The sequence below is a fragment of the Amphibalanus amphitrite genome, unplaced genomic scaffold (genome assembly GCF_019059575.1).
Source record: "Amphibalanus amphitrite isolate SeventyFive unplaced genomic scaffold, NRLGWU_Aamphi_draft 001039F_arrow, whole genome shotgun sequence".
Classification (NCBI taxonomy): domain Eukaryota; kingdom Metazoa; phylum Arthropoda; class Thecostraca; order Balanomorpha; family Balanidae; genus Amphibalanus; species Amphibalanus amphitrite.
Genome location: NW_024882533.1, coordinates 139874 through 157094, shown reverse-complemented (window position 1 = coordinate 157094; position 17221 = coordinate 139874). Strand labels below are relative to the sequence as shown.

General features: G+C 51.8%; 2 protein-coding genes across 2 annotated transcripts in view; one reads left to right on the top strand and one right to left on the bottom strand.

Moving 5' to 3' along the window:
- LOC122369470 (TATA-binding protein-associated factor 172-like) overlaps window positions 1–17221 on the bottom strand; it is a 190879-nt gene that overhangs the window by 61654 nt on the left and 112004 nt on the right. The window contains exon 4 of the mRNA XM_043344247.1: window positions 13896–15685. Coding sequence (XP_043200182.1) covers window positions 13896–15685 — 1790 coding nt within the window. The remainder of the gene's footprint in view (window positions 1–13895; window positions 15686–17221) is intronic.
- On the top strand, window positions 5652–10062 carry LOC122369472. The gene is made up of 2 exons (XM_043344250.1): window positions 5652–6215; window positions 8335–10062. Exons 1-2 carry the CDS (start codon window positions 5757–5759, stop codon window positions 8683–8685), a joined length of 810 nt encoding a protein of 269 aa, XP_043200185.1. The 5' UTR covers window positions 5652–5756; the 3' UTR covers window positions 8686–10062.

The window sequence follows — 17221 nt, the reverse complement described above, 5'->3', positions numbered from 1 at the left end:
GACAGACCGTGACCGCTTATGGTCATTTCACGATGGAACCGTGCAAATTATATTAGCGGGAAGTTGCGCCCTAGTCACCTCCCACCTCCGCCAGCACCAGGTCGTGCCTCAACACGGAACGGGCCGTGCCACCTAGGTGCGCCGGGGAGAACTACAGGTCGCATAGTGCCACCAGATGTCGCGCAAACACGACAGGCGCAGATAAATAGATTTTAGATCGTGGGTGATATATTGTAACAGCGTTGATTTCTACCATGCATGTATTTTAACAACTCACAGCGTGGGCGCAGGCACTGGAACCACAACGGCTACCACAACTGCACGTAAGTATGTCCGCATACGACTTATGTTTGGACTCTAGGCAACGCTGCCCAAGCGGCCTTTTCCGTTAGGACGCCGAGCGACGGAGTGCGCGCAGCAATTTTTTTTTTGTTTACCGGTTGAAACCCGCGGAGAGTAGAGTGATAGCTTTAGCGGCGGCTACCGCCACCATGGGTCGCAGGCACTGGAACCACAACGGCTACCACAACTGCACGTAAGTATGTCCGCATACGACTTATGTTTGGACTCTAGGCAACGCTGCCCAAGCGGCCTTTTCCGTTAGGACGCCGAGCGACGGAGTGCGCGCAGCAATTTTTTTGTTTTTTTTTTCTCCCTCTGTTCTTTCTAGGGCGTCTTTCAGAAGAGCCCAGGAAGGGGCCAGGGGTCGAGGCCAGCCAATGCCAAAACACCGAACTATAGCTCCGCCCGGACTCACTTAGCAACCTTAACGCTAATTATTATGTCAACGAGGTGCTGAAGAAGACTGATGCCACATAGATGCTGAGGGAAAAGGTAAATGGTTCAAAAACCAGAGTCAAACTTTTGTCGGATATGTCCAGGGCCATTTTCCAGCAAGAAAGGGCTCCAGCTTATCACGCCAGGAAGACCCAGGACTGGTGCCGAGCGAGGCTCCCAGGCCTCTGGGAGAAGGGGACATGGTCTGGCAACAGTCTGGACCTGTCCCTGATCCAAATTATCTGGACGATCGTCAGAAAAGAGCTCAGCAAGCTTCCACGGGCTAGCTCAGAGAAGAGGCTGTTTCAGGAGATATAAACGGCATGGCGTTGTTTCAAAGGAGAGACTCCTGACAACCTAAAACGTGACACGCTAGAGTGCACTAGGCCGTGTATGCAACTGAATGGGGACTATGATAACATATGTATAAGGGGCATTCCACGTCAAATCGAACAAAAATCGGCTGTTTGCACCTTACCATCAGCGATTTCATTATAAATTTGTGAGCGAGTTCCTGTGTCGCCCCGGACATTACATTGATGTTTTTTGCACATTCTGACCACAGGTCTTCTAAATATAGGGCATTAAATTTTTACAAAATGTTGCATCTTTATATTTTTGAACGACCATAACTTTGGTTGTACTTGTTTGATTTGAATGAAATAAACCTTACTGTTTAGGTAATTTCTTAAGCATTTGTTTAGAATTGCATCGACTTAAATATATGACCTTGAAATTTGCTTAACTCTGTTCTTAAGCACAAAAATTGAAATAGCAAAAAACACGCCACCTTCGATTTGGCTCATTTTCATATATTTTATTGCCTACCATATTCTTAACAACCTGTGAAAAAATTAGAGTGGGCCATTCATAGGTTTTGAAGAAAATGGCACATATGCAAACGCATGTTAGCACGCGCAGTGTAGGGGGAAGAGTGAATTTCGCCCCACCCCTCCTGTTTTTCGCCAATATCTCATAATATTGATGCGAAATTACTTATGGCTACCTGTCCAGAATTGAATTGCACATCTCATCGTGCAAGCAATAAGAAAATCGGTTCACAACTGTTCTAGTAATAGCGGTGTAAAGTGAACATCCTGTCGCCGCGGCGACGCGGCGACTCGGCAGCCGGCGCCGACCTCTACGCGCCGCCTGAATTGTAGACTGCCGGGACGGAACGGAACGGTTCCGTCTTTACATCGCGCTCCTTACCGCTGATTACGTTCGATTCGCGTCAAATTTTGTGAGAAGACTAAGAAATGTACAGGCAATCTTATGGTGAAAGAATTCTGAAAATAGGTTGGTAAACAATTGAAATATGAACGTGTAAACACAAAATTGTGACTGCTGCGTTTCCCGCGTCGGCCGATCCCGCCTCAGCCGGCGACATGTTACTCTTAGCAGGACTCTAACTGCCATATTTATTATCGGATTAACTAGAAATTCCCCATACATACTCAAAAATGTATGTTCTTTCGTATAGTGAAGATCAAAAGACGTGAAGATATCGTTGCGTGATAATGTTTTCGTTGAATTTATGTCATGATGCATTTCCACACGGCTCAAAATTCACCGCAAAATACCGTTTGCCTGAGACACTTTTACAATGGAACGTGAATGCTTGACTACGATGACTATGCATTTCCATTCTCGCAGAGTTTGGGATATCACTAATCAGCAATCATTCATTTCAGAAAGTGTACACAAGCAAGCATGTCTTGACTCTGTCTTTCAAGGTCACGCGCGGTTGCGTGATGTTGATGCATGAAAACGGCGTTTGCCGCGAAAGTTATGAATGGCCCACTCCAATTTTTTTCACAGATGGTTAGGAACATTGTGACGGACATAATATGTAAAAATTACTCAAATCGAAGGTGGCGTGTTTTTTGCTATTTAAATTTTTCTGTTTTAATTCAAGGTCAAATGCATTTTAAGGTCACTTCAATTTAATTTTATAATTAAAAATCAAAGCCTTATCAATTGCCTACAAGACCCTGTTAATATCATTTTGATACCAGAAAAGGAACCAGAGTTATAAGCATTTAAAAAAAACGATGTCTGGCATTTTTGGCTATATTCGATGACCTATATCTCGGCGATACGTTATCAAATTTCGAAAATATTATACGTAACTCTGAACTCAGTTTTGAACTATGCCCAGTCTGCCTACAAATTTTCAGAAAAATCGAAGGGGATGACGGATTTCGGTGTTTGATTTGACGTGGAATGCCCCATAAGCCGTGAAGTAAATTCGAGCACTTTATAAGTTATTGAGGATAAAACAACCGCGCATCAATTTCGGGACACCCTGTACACGTTCAGAGCGTCACGGCGCGCAATGACCTCCTGAATGTCCGGCCAGCCGAGCGCGGCGAGAGCGGGGCCGACGTGGTCGTAGCGGCGGAGACCTGAGACCAGCCTAGCTGCAAAGTGGATGACTTTCTGCAGCCTGTCGAGACGGGAGTTGGTAGCACCACCCCAGACTGACGAACAGTACTGGAGTTGAGGAAAAACGTGGGCAAGGACAAGGATCTTGAGAATGTTGGGAGAGAGAAAATGACGGATTTTGTATAGATATATGAGGATTGTGTTTAGGCGGCGGACCAAGGATGAGATGTGTGCCTCCCAGCTCAGCGTCTGGTCGAAGAGAACACCCAGGATTTTAATGTGATTTCGAGGCCGAAAGTCCATACCATCCACTTTTAAAACGAAGTCTGCTGATTTAGAGACAGAGTGCGGCGTACCCAAAATAGTGAAGCATGTTTTTTTCAGCATTCATTTTCAAACCGTTAGAACTAAACCAAACCGGCAACGTCCGGATGTTCTCCTCGACCCGGGATTTCAAGGATTGGAGTTCACTAGGTTTAGAGGGTGTTGAGTCAAGGATCTGGGTGTCGTCTGCGTAGGATAGGAGTCCGCCATGGGGTACGAAACATGATAGGTCGTTGACAAAGATGAGGAAGAGGATTGGGCCGACTATAGACCCCTGAGGAACACCATGGGTTAGAGGGAGTTGAAGAGTGCCGCCGCGGACGATCTGAGAACGGCTGGATAGGTAGCTGCTGAACCAGCGGGAAGAGATGCCATACCACTCCAGCTTGTTTGACCCCTGTGACCCCTGAGTCAACCTCAAAAATGCGGTAAATGCGTCATAGGACACACGTCATTGCGGAATCTGAGGCTGACTGGCAATATAACAGAAAATCCCGACCGCAAACTAACACCGGCCAAATTGCCCCACCCCGGCCAAATAACCCTGCTAGTGGGGCAATTTGGCCGCCTTGCAGGCCTTTGTAATGCGTCACAATTACAATATTATTACTCTATCATTTCAAGTTCACTGTCCAGTAGAGTAAAATGAATGCGACACCTGCCAGCGTTGAGAAAATGCAAAAAATTTGTCGTCAATTTTAAGTTAAATCGTTTTCTAAAAAAAAAAAACGGTCAAATAACCCCAACGGCAACCTCCCATACAGCCTTAGAGATACAGAAAAACGGTTTAGACAAAAAAGGTGTAGAATTAACAGGGCTACAAAACTGCTATGTCGGATTTTTTTTTGGATTTTGTCCCCTAAAAAAACAAAAACAGATTTTTTGAATATAAAAGCCGAAAAATCCAGAAAAAAATGAATTTCGAAAAAAAACGGAATATATGTGATAGTCCCTACCGCCTTCTATCAACATACCAAATTTGAGACCGATACCATTTTTTCGCCCAGTTAACCCGCGCCCGGCTGGGGGTCCTGGATTTCCACGCCCTGCTGGGGGGGGGGGGTGTTTGAACACCCCCCCTTGTAACTCTGCTCCTGGGCCACGTAGCGATACGCGGAAGGCGGTGTTCAAAAGAGCGCCAAAAATAATGACGAAACCACTTCGGTCAATTTTTTGATCAGGTCAAAGGTCAGGTCACCAGAGGTCATTGAAGGCAAAATTTCGCCGATTTCCAGGTCGAATGTCGACAATTTCCAAGAAGCCAACGCATAACTCGGGAACCAATAGAGCTACAGCGCCGCGGAAAAGCGCATTCGATAGCCATATTAACGCCCTTTCTGATCAATTATCTCAGATTTGACCTAACGTCAACGGTTTTGCCTGCAGGGGGCAAAAACTGCAAAAATAGCCGATTTTTTCGGAAACAGTTTTTCTGCAATAACTTTTGACCCAAGCCCTGTACGAGCTTACTTATACCGGCATCGTGTTCCTCTCGTCAAGACGCATCGAATGAACTATAACTTGACCTTGAAAGGTCAACTTGAAAATTTGACCTCAGGTCAAGGTCATGACCTGACCGGAAAGGGTCATGTTGCATATCAGTCGATCCGTATCGTCGAGCTTAACACATCTAAGGTGTTTTCATCGCTATAGCATGCCTCTATCAAAATTTATTTGCGAAAAAAAAACTGTTAGATACCATTCGTGACCTAAGATGACCTCAGGGCATAAACAAGGGTCACGGACACCATTTTCATGTTCAGTGTGTCTAAACCACTTGTAATTCGGTGTTTGGGAGTGTTTATAATGTCTTTCGTCCAAAAGAGGCGCATTTCAATTTTCTCCCATTGACTTATAATGGGGAGGTCGCAAAATTGACCTGAACTTAGGTCATCGATATAAAAATTCTGAGATATACATTTTGTACATGCTATTGCTCTTAGCAATCGCTGAAAGTTTCTGTAATAGAATTGTGTTATGAATTAGTAGAACGTAGCGTGCCTTGTGTGTGTATTGTGCGTGTGTGCTTATGACCGTGTTTGTGTGGGCGCGCCGAGGCCGTGGGACCGGCGGGCCGCATTTCCTGCGCCTGCGGCGCTAGTTTTATGGCGCACAGCTGTGTGTGCACTGTGGACCACCGGCCGGGCTCGGGCGCGCGGCGGCAGTTGGCGCCGCGACACGATGACGTAAGGAATACAGCGTGTGAGAGGTGGCTCGGTTTTCTACAAGCTATTTCGGCTTTGTGTGAGAGACAGAGAGTAAGAGCCATGAAGGACGAGAAAAGTGCGCCTGAGAGTGGAGTGAAGCCGGCGAGTACGGCGGACGCTGCAGCCGATCTCCGACTCATACCTGAGTTCGACGGAGCGACTCAGCCTGTCACAGAGTGGCTGGAGAAGGTGGAGCTGGTGTGCCGTCTACGTGGCATCGACGCGCTGCACGTCGTCGTTCCCCTCCGCCTAACTGGCGGGGCGTTCGCTGTCTATCAGCAGCTGGACGAGCAGGACAAGGCTGGCTACGAGACCATCAAAAATGGCCTGATTTCGGCTTTCGCAGAGGATAAGTTTGACGCCTATGACCGGTTTGAGAAGATGAAGCTCCGTCGAGGTGAGCCGGTGGATGTCTTCGTTGCAGAGCTGCGTCGCCTGTCCGGCCTGTTTGGCGGTATGTCAGACGGCGGCCTAGCCTGCGCGTTCGTGGCAAAACTGCCGGAGACCACCCGCCGTGTGCTTCTTAGATAGATAGATAGATGTATTCGAACAAGATCCATTATAAAACAATGGCTTTTCACTAGTTCACGTAAGCGAATTAAAACATTGTGGACACGGCGAAACAGACATACCAGCTGGCAGCTACAATCACGCACATGATGAAGTCAGGTATACCCTACTGCGACTTAACAGCGCGTCTGACCGCAGAACGGAACCCGCACGTTCCGGGCTCCACACCGACACTGTTCAGTAGCCCTACTCCTCGGTAGCACAGCCGTCTCCTCCCTGCCTCAGTTCGGATAGTCGGGAGCGTGTACAGGCTGGCCTGCCTCGTGTTATGGCTGTGGCGCTGATCAGTCCGCAGACCAATAGTCGCCATGATGCTTTCAGGCTGCCCTGAAACTATAACCCGCTCGACCGCACACACAGTGTGATATATCACAAGCTGCTCAGCAGTGAGCCACTGCAGTTGTTCCAGGGACTGAGATACATGGTCATATCGCCTCTTGCCCGTCACTACTCGAACGCAGAAGTTGACAAGCTTTTGTACACGTCGAAGCTGCGTCATGCCACACGAACCATACACTGACAAACAATACCGTAACACGGAAAGGACAAGTGCCTCGACAATGGATTTCAGTGTCACTCTTGGGATCACGTGACGTGCATGAGTCAGAGCAATAAGAATGCCCGTGCACCTTCTAGTTACATTGTCGATGTGCGTTTCATAGTTGAGATGGCGGTCAACGTAAACACCCAGGTTCTTGGCGGCTCGCGACTCAGCAACAACAGTGCCACAAAAGTGAAGGGAGACTAAGGGCAGGTCGCGCAGCATCGCTGGTGTACCTAATACGACCATTTGTGTCTTAGCTGTGTTAAGCATCATGCCGTTAGCACAAAACCACTGATACATACGGTGTAAGGCGTTCTCCATACAGACCACCATTCGCTGCACGTCACGTTTCTTTCCGCTGACCAACAGCTGTGTATCGTCTGCATACTGGACAATTGTTACATCATCTGAGACACTGAGGCTGAGGTCGTTGGCATACAACATGTACATGACGCATGATAGCGCTCCGCCTTGAAAAACACCAATGTTATTTTCTCGTGAGCGCGACAGTACGTTCCGTCCTTTACCGGCACACAGCCTAACCTGCTGAGTGTGATCAGACAAATAACTGCTGAACCATTTCGTGTCAATGCCATACAGTGCAAGTTTTCGAAGTAAATTTTGATGTGGTACTACATCAAAACATTTGGACAAATCCAATAAGACCAAAATTGATATGTTGCCGTTTTCCATTGCGTGAAGAACCCTATCAGTTATTACGTGAAGCGCGGTTTCTGTAGACCGCTGCTTCCTGTAACCGTGTTGGGCATCAGCAAGAAGATGATTTTCTTCTAAGTACGTTGTTAATTGGGTCTGAACAGTGCGTTCTACGAGCTTCATAATAGCCGGAAGAATAGAAATGGGGCGTGTATCGGACGGCTTGGTTGTAACCTTTCCTTTAGGGATAGGTGTCACCAGCGCATGTTTCCACGCTCGTGGGACCACACCAGAGATCAAACTGAAGTTGACAACATCTAGTAACGCATGTCTTACGCCGTGGAAAAACTTCTGCAACATGCTCACACTAATGCCATCGTCTCCAGTTGAATTGGACGGTTTCATAGATAGAAGCACGGTATATAGCGTGTCTGCGTCCACCGTTTCCACACAAAAAGAGCATGTTGACACTCGCGGGAGCCGGGTAGGCACGTTTGCGGTCGGAGGTGGCACACTAGCAGCAGTGGTAGGCCCCACTGACACGAAATAGTCATTCAGTGCGTCAGCGGTTATGCTCGGTATCTCGCACTGCTGCTTTTTCGAGCCAATTACAGGTCGTAACACTCGCCACAGCCCACCGCGATCACCACGCGCGATCTCCCTCTCGTACCGCTCTCGACTCTCTCTACGCACAGCCGAGCGGCACTGGCGGTTCAGCTGCTTATACTCGGCGCGGCCGCCCGCGCTGAGGGCTGCTCGGCGGCGCCGCATCAGCTGCTGAGTTTCGGCCGTGACAGGGGGCGCAGTACATTGCCTGTCGCGTACACGCCTCAGCGGAGCCACGGTATCCAGCTGACCCACAAAGATCTTCGTGCAGGAAGCCGCGTCGAAAGCATGACGCTGAGCGAGCTAATCAGCCGGGCCCGAGCTGTGCTCGCCGATGAAGAAGAGACTGCCATGGCAGGAGCGACGGGAGCAGCAGCGCGGACGTCGGCGGCGCCACCCCTCGTGACCTGTCACTCATGCGGACAGCCCAACCACCTGTCGCGGGATTGTCTCGCTGCTCGCGGTCAGCGGGAGCGCGGCGGGGCCCGCGGCGGTCGGCGCAGTGTGCGCTGCTTCCGCTGCAACCGGCCCGGTCATATCGCCTCGTCCTGTCCGGAAAACGACGGCGGAGAGGAGGGCTCGGCGCCAGCCTCCTCTCCCGGTCTCCAGTGAGCGGGGCGCTGCCCGTTGTGCGAGTATCGGTGGACGGCGCCACCTGTGACGCCCTGCTGGACACGGGATGCAGCTTGTGTGTAGCGCACGTGTCGGTGTGTCGAAATTGGAATCGAGACGCAGTGAGCGTGATGACGGTGAGCGGTGACCGATACTGGTGCGAGGGAACGGGTGTCGTGGAGGTGCGATCGCAATCTGGCGAATCGGTATCAGTGCGCGTGCTTGTGGTGTCACGGAAGCCGCTGGGCTTTGAGTTTATCCTGGGGATGAACGGCGTGAGTGCACTGGGTGGCGTGACGGTGAGTGCGGAGAACCATGTGAGGTTCGGAGCTGAAACGACCGGGGTGGCGGCGGTGGCCGAGAGACGGGTGCCCGAGACGGCGCCGGCGGCAGCAGGGGCGGCGGCGGTGGCCGAGAGACGGGCGCCCGAGACGGCGCCGGCGGCAGCAGGGACGGCGGCGGTGGCTGAGAGACGGGTGCCTGAGGCGGCGCCCGTGGCAGCTGAGACGGCGGCACTGGCCGAGTCGACTGCACCCACCGAGGCGGCGGAATCTGGGTCAGCGGCAATTGGGGCCCTGACAGTGACCGAGACGCGGGCAATGGCGGCGCCGGAGGCGGCGGCGGGTATATGGCGCGAGGAGGAGAAGGACTTTATTGTGAGCTACGATGAGAGCCAGAAAAAGTGGTCTGTGCAATTGAAATGGTGTGGGGATGAGCCAGGACAGTTGTTCAACAAAGCGGAGGAGTACTCAATACCATCAGAGGCCAGGCAGGAGTATGAGCGACAGCTCACAAAGTGGGTGACAAACGGATGGCTTGTTCCCTATGACGAGCGTGTCCACGGACAGGCAAAGGGCACAATACCGCTGATGGCGGTGATTCAGCCGAACAAAGACAAAGTGCGCCCGGTCATGGACTTCAGAGAGCTGAATGAGTATTTGGACTCGCATACGGCTGCCGCAGACGTGTGTAGCGAGAAAATTCGCGAGTGGCGCCGGTTCGGACGGAACGTGTCGCTTCTGGATCTCAAAGACGCCTACCTGCAGGTGCATGTGAGCAAGTCTCTGTGGCCCTACCAGACTGTTGTGTTTCAGGGCAAAAGGTGGTGTCTGACGAGACTAGGGTTTGGAATCGGCTGTGCGCCGCTGGTGATGAAAAAAGTGCTCAGCATGGCTCTCGGGCTGGACCAGAGAATAGACAGCGCGACATCCTCCTACGTCGATGACATATTTGTGAATGAGGAGGTCGCCACCGCAGCTGAAGTGAAGGCCCATCTCGAGAACCATGGCTTGGACTGCAAAGCGCCAGAAAGTGTGATCGATGGTGCCCGTGTGCTTGGCCTAAGGGTCTGGGGGGAGCGAGACGGGCTGTGCTGGAGGCGTGACAGAACCGACATCAGCCCGCCCCCTAAACTGACGAGACGGGCAGTCTTCTCTCTGTGCGGACGACTCACCAGTCTTGTTCCTGTGGCCGGCTGGCTCCGCGTGGCCGCGTCATATCTGAAGAGGCGTGTCACCGCTGTGTCCAGTGGATGGGATGACGAGGTCACTGACCCGGAGCTCTGTGCAATGGTCATTGAGATGGTGGAGCGTGTGAACACATCTGACCCCGCGCGGGGCCGGTGGGATGTCTCTGGAGACGGCGGAGGTGTGGTGTGGGTCGATGCCAGCTCCCTCGCCATCGGGGCCGTGCTGGAGATCAACGACTGCGTCGTTGAAGACGCCTGCTGGCTGCGGAAGAGCTCGGACACCCACATCAATCTCGCAGAGCTAGATGCTGTGATTCGAGGGCTCAATCTGGCACTGTCCTGGAATTTGAAGAATGTGACGATCATGACCGACTCGCGAACCGTCTATCACTGGCTGTCCGACGTCCTGTCTGGCAGAGCCCGTGTAAAAACCAAGGCAGCGAGCGAGATGCTAATTCGGAGACGTCTTGAGACAGTGAAGAAGCTGGGTGAAGAATATGCCATGCAACTCTGCGTGAAATTCGTCCCATCGGCTGAGAACCGGGCCGACGCGCTCACGAGAGTGCCAAAAAAAGTGGCTGACCCCGCAGGGCGCGTCGATGGTGTGCGGTGCCGTCGTCACAGAGCCCGACATCGCACGGATTCACCACACCAGCGGCCATCCTGGCATCACACGAACCCTGAGACTATGCAGGAGGCAGAGCTCTGACGTCACCAGAGCTCAGGTGCGTGCCGTGATCCGCCAGTGTCAGGCGTGCCAATCGGTCGACCCTGCGCCGAAGCGCTGGGTGCGCGGCACGCTAGGGGTGAACGAGTGCTGGGAAAGAGTGAGCATGGACGTCTGCCACGCCGACAATCAACTCTACCTGACCCTAGTGGATTGTGGGCCGTCTCGCTACGCGATCTGGAGGCGCCTAAAGCGACAGGACGCTGAGAGTGTCATCGCGCAGCTCGAGTCAATCTTCCTGGAGCGAGGCGCTCCCACTGAGCTGCTGACGGATAACTATCCATCGTTTCGAAGTGCCGTGTTCAATGAGTTCGTCAGTCGGTGGGGAGTCTCCGTTCGATACCGAGCAGCTCATGTCCCGTCCGGTAACGGCATCTCGGAGCGCAACCACCGCTCCATCAAAACGTTAGCGGCCAGAAAGAAGTGTTCGGTGGTGGAGGCGGTGTATCGCTATAACGTGATGCCACGCGCGGAGGATCAGAGCTCCAGCCCCATGGAAACGCTGTTTAATTACCGAGTGAAAGTCCCAGATGTAGACACGCCAGCTGATGCCGATATCAGCCGCTTTACGGTCGGGGACAAGGTTTGGGTCAGGGACCCGAGCCGCCGCTGTGACGTGGCCAGTTCACTTGGGACGGTGAGCCGTATTGTGTCTGTACAGTGTGTTGAGGTGGATGGAGTGCCGCGCCATGTGCGGGACCTGAGGCTGGCCGTTCTCCCACAGCCGGCCGAGGGCAGGAGTCCGCCGATCAGTGAGAGTGACGACGAGGGCGCCCCAATTATCTTTTATGAGCAGCGTGTCACTCCCGACGCTGCGGCTCGAGGCGAGTCGGAGGGGGCCTCGCACGATGGCGAGGAATCGGCAGCTGCTCGCAGGAGCACGCGGGAGCGGCGTCCCGCTACACTGACGCAGTATGGTGATTTATAAATCAGGGGGGAGTGTAATAGAATTGTGTTATGAATTAGTAGAACGTAGCGTGCCTTGTGTGTGTATTGTGCGTGTGTGCTTATGACCGTGTTTGTGTGGGCGCGCCGAGGCCGTGGGACCGGCGGGCCGCATTTCCTGCGCCTGCGGCGCTAGTTTTATGGCGCACAGCTGTGTGTGCACTGTGGACCACCGGCCGGGCTCGGGCGCGCGGCGGCAGTTGGCGCCGCGACACGATGACGTAAGGAATACAGCGTGTGAGAGGTGGCTCGGTTTTCTACAGTTTCAAAGCGATCGGTCACTCGGTGTAGCTATGAAAGACATTTAAACTTTTTATGAGGTGAGGTCACTTCAAGTGACCTGGTGACCTGACCTTGAATGACCTTGGTCTGAAATTTTCACAACATGTGTAGAATTGATGTATGATAAGGTATACCAAAAACGGCGGCGCTCAGCGCCGCCGTTTTTGAGATATTCGCAAAAAAACACAAGGGGGGGGTGTTCAAACACCCCCCCCAGCAGGGCGCGGGTTAAAGCGAAAAAACTGTTCAAAATTGATGACCTCAAATTTTCAAACTCAATTTTTATCAACTTGCATCGAATCAATGCCCATTTTATGCAAAACTATCAACTTTGAAATTTGATCTTTTTTTTTACCTGACCTTGACCTGACCTCCACCAGAAAGTGACCTACACCGTACCTGATGGTCTTATCGCCAACACCATTGAGTTGGAAATGAAAAATTGGCCATAAAACATGCATCGCACAACCTTAGTTAAGTTGGGTTCATGTGGTGATCCTTGGTGACCTGACCTGTGACCTGACCTGGTATGACCAGTGACTTCTAATAGCAACATATGTACTAGACAACTGACGCCCTATCGCTGATTTTCAACAAAATGCGTTTTAATCGGTGTTATAGCGCATTCCCTAGAAGACCCGTGAACGGTGAGACATTTTATCTTTGACCTGACCTGTGACGTCATCGGTGACCCCGAGTTCAATAAAATTTGGTTTACCTCGACAAATTTGACAGGGCTATCGAAGCTGTTTGAATTTTCCGGATCCGTCCAGTAGTTTCGGAGATACGGGGGGGGGGGCAAAAAATGTCCCCCCCCCCAACCGCGCGGAAGGTGGCCGGGAGGCCCACCGCCTGCCGGGTTAAGCAATGGCGCCACCTGTCGGTTTATTTTTTCGAACCACTCTGTTGAGCATTGTGACGCCCCTGGCCCCTGAGGACGCCTTTCGGGCCTAGGGGCGCCCGCCAAAAGTTGGGGTGGCAAACGGGATGTTGGGATGACATAATTTAACCCGGCGGTCGCTGGGCCTCCGCGCCACCCGCCGGCCGCTGGGGGGCATATAGTTGCCCCCCCCCATTTACTTCAGCGACGATATCGTCACAACGCGAAGAGATAGAGAAGCGAAACTTTGCACACTTCTTCCTGAATACCTAGCCGAGGTTTTGTCCAAATTTGGTGTCGATCCCATTTGAAGTGACGTCACAGTGACGTCAGCAGTCAAATTATAGATTTGCGACTCTCAGTTTCCTCACGATGGTTATATCCGATGTATAAGACCGAATATAAAGGACCGATTAACTATTGGTCAGGAACTAGTTGGAAGTGTACTTAGATGTTTAAGGATGACAGAGGCGCTGTATAGGTCATTTACAGTTGAGTTTCATGCTCAGCGACATCAGGAACGGTCCATATCGGAAAACGACAAAACGTTATGACGTCACTGTGACGTCATCTTAAGTACTACAGCCACCAAACTTTCCTCAAACATTGCCTAAGTATTCATTTGAAGCTATGCCAAGTGTCACGTTCGTAGCTCATCAGGTTTCGGAGGTATTCCACAAAACGTAAAGGGGGGCAACTTTATGCCCCAGCGGCTCGTGGGGCTGGGGTGGGGCACCTGTCACCCCAATAGTATATGAAGTTACGCCCTGGGTCTGGCCCCATCTGATGATCTGACCCACCTGGTCCATCTCCACTTAACTTGCGCCCACCTGACCAGCCTTACATACGTGGTTCGTCCCCATCTGAGCCCCCCTCCCCTTCCCCCAGTCCGGCCCCATCTGACCCACCTGGTCGGTGCCCATGGTCAATAAGCTGCTGTTCTCCGCAGTGATCACCGTGTTGGCAGTCAACAGCTTGAACTTTTGCAGACCCATGATTTTCTCCTCGAGCGTGCCGCGCGTAATGAGCCGGTACACGTTGACGACACGGCGCTGGCCGATCCGATGTGCGCGATCCATTGCTTGCAGGTCCTTCATCGGGTTCCAGTCGTGCTCCACAAATATGACAGTGTCGGCTCCGACCAGGTTGAGACCTAGGCCGCCCACCTGAGTGGTCAGCAGCAGGCAGTCGATGCTCGGGTCGCTGTTGAACCGGTGAACGAGTGCGTGCCTCTCGCCGGCCGGCACCGAGCCATCCAGGCGCAGGTAGGTGACGCCAGACAGATGGCCTTGCAGCAAATCATGCTCCACCATGTCTAGCATCGACCTCAGTTGGCAGAAGATGAGCACGCGATGCGGGTGCACCACCTCAGAGCTGGCTGTTGGCATGCCATCCTCCTCACCAATGCCCAGGTCAAGGAGCAGTTGCTTCAGCGCCACCAATTTGGCAGAATGATCGATCTGCTCCAGACTGCTGCCTTGTTCACACAGCGTTTTTTGTACCTGGGCGTAGCTCGGATGCTGTTTGGTGAGCACCAGCTTAGGATGATTGCAAACTTTGCGCAGGTACTGGAGTGCCTGGAACACGTGTGGTGGCGCTCGCTCAACGCCGCGACGGTTCTCGACACTCTCCAAACCCTCCACCAGTGACCGCTGAGCCCGCGAACGCGCAAAATCCTCGTAAAGCTGCTTCTGGATGTCCGACAGCTCACAGTAGTAGTCCTGCGTGATCTTGGGCGGCAGGTCCTCGAGCACGTCCTCTTTGAGTCTCCGCAGCAGAAACGGCAGCACCTGGCGGTGAAGGGCCTCCATTGCCAGCGCACCGGCCTCCTGTTCACGCGAGTTGGCCTTGGCGTCCCGGCTCAGCAGAATCGGCCGACTGTAGCGGGTCGTGAACTGGCGCTCCGTGCCCAGGAAGCCGGGCATCAAAAAGTCAAACAATGACCACAGCTCCAGAACTGAGTTCTGTAGTGGCGTGCCCGTCAGGATCAGACGCCGACGGGAGTCCAGCTGCTTGATCGCCTTGGCCACCTTGGTTTTTCCGTTTTTGATAATGTGGCCCTCGTCCAAGACACAGTAGTTCCACTTGACATTGACGAAAAAGTCGATATCGTTACGCACGATATCGTATGAGGATATCACCAAGTTGTGATTGGGTAAGCGTACTTGTAGCCGGCTGCGTTCGGCCGGTAGTCCGAAGTAGTGAAGCGGTCGCAGCTCAGATGGCTCTACGAACTTGTCTACCTCGTACATCCAGTGACCAGTGAGAGTCGGAGGGCAAACAATAAGAGACGGCCTTGGCGCGTCCTCGGTAGCGCCCGAACGCTCAAACTGCTCACGGCGCGCAGCATGGTCGGCCACTATCATACACAGCGACTGCAGCGACTTGCCCAACCCCATGTCGTCGCAGAGCACACCGTGCAGATGGTACTTATTGAGGAATGCCAGCCAGCTGACGCCGCGGCGCTGGTAGGGCCGTAGCTGGGCGCGCACCCCTGCCGGCACCGGAACATCCTCGATACACGAAGGGTCCATCAGCTGGTCCAAGAAGCAGCGCTCTGCCACCTTTTGTTGGTTGAGCGGCGACGGCACTGCGTCGCCGCCAGGGCATCCTGGCTCCAGCGGCATCAGCTGAATGATGGATGCGAACGTGCGCGACGCTAGCAGGCGCACTGGTAGATCCCGGTCCGACATGCGGCCTGGCGGACGGCAGCAATACACGGGTTAGCATACAGGGCATCGCAGGCAGCGCAACAGCACATCAGGTACTCGACTAATAATGTTTTTACTGCACATTGCCCCAGCAGACGGTAAATAACTTTTGAAAATACCCATCTCCAATATTAGTGTTTTCTGAACCAAAATTGTGCGAGGAATCCGATGGTGTGGTCCCCGAAATCTGAAAAATTTCCATTTTGGAGATAGCACCTATTTTTGAAAAAAAAAAATATTCGTCATGCATAAAAGTCAAATAAATTGAAAATATAATGAGTGAATATTTTTAACAACGTAAGAATGTGTCGAACATAAATTAGTGATATATTTTATCTGCAATGATATTATATCTGTTCATACATGTACATAAACTAGTACATTAACCCTTGCCGGCCGAGAAGGGGTGGGGCGGGTGCCGTCTCATAGGGTTTTTCGCGATAGCTCAAAACACGCTGAGGATGATAAGACAGCTGAAACTTGGCATACCTAATCTTTTATTCAAGCTGGATCTTTTGACACCAACCACCCTTTCAGGTCAGGTCAGGTCACTGACCTATGACGTCATAAATGAGCCTCTGCACGGTCCTCAGATGTTGCAACTTTGCAACGCCCTCAGTGCCAGAGGAACTTTCACAGGAAGATGAAACTTACAGGACCTACAGGGTGTTTCACTAAAAGTGTCAAAAAGTAAATGCTTATTAAAGATATATAGAATATGCAAATCACGTGGCTGCGCACGTGGCTTTGTTGCAAATTTTTGGACATTTAAAATTTATCCATTTAAGATATATTTTACACTCATACGGAGCGAGGGCAGGAGGACAAAGTTACTAGTCATTTTTTCCTTATGCAGAACAAGAACAGGTTATTTACACCGCAACAGGAGGGGTGAATTACACTTACATTTGGTGCCATCAGAAACATTGAAACCGTATGCCGACTTTTCAAGAAACTTTTTACTCTCTCACCTCGCTACGTTCCAGATTATTAAAGTTTCAAAGGGCTTGTTGAGAGGTTTAAAAGGGTTCCTTCGATGCCGGTTTTAGTCCAAAAAAGGCGGGGTTGCCCCCACCTCTCGGCGGAAACCGTTGAGAAGGTCAGGGTCTTTTTGAGGGCCTTTGAAGATAACAAGAAGCTAATTCCAACATCAGAAATAGCCAGGGCCTTACAAGTTATTAAAATCAACCACTGTAACGGCTGTAGCCACCAGGAACTGACTGGACCAGAAGCTCCTGGGCCGAATAATCAGCTGCCTCGCCGCCCGCCCCTGGCCAGCGCGAAGCCCCGATCTGTCAAGGCTAAGCCTCTGGTTTGGTCAGTGACTCAGTAGCTCTCGCAGAGCTGAGGAAGACTCAAGTCGCATCACTTCGGGAGCTGAAGAGCACAATTCAAGGCTTTGCCGACAGTCTGGACGCTGAAGATGAAAACGGGCTGTGAGTCACCTCCGGACACGTGCCGAAACGGTGCATCAAAAGAAGGGGCAGATGTGTGGAATAGGTTTGAGTGACGGTGATATCGTT

Coding starts and splice junctions, on each gene's coding strand:
- LOC122369472 (XM_043344250.1), top strand. CDS start 5,757: ATGAAGGACGAGAAAAGTGCGCCTGAGAGTGGAGTGAAGCCGGCGAGT. Junction 6,216..8,334: donor CGGAGACCACCCGCCGTGTG/CTTCTTAGATAG, acceptor ACCCACAAAGAT/CTTCGTGCAGGAAGCCGCGT.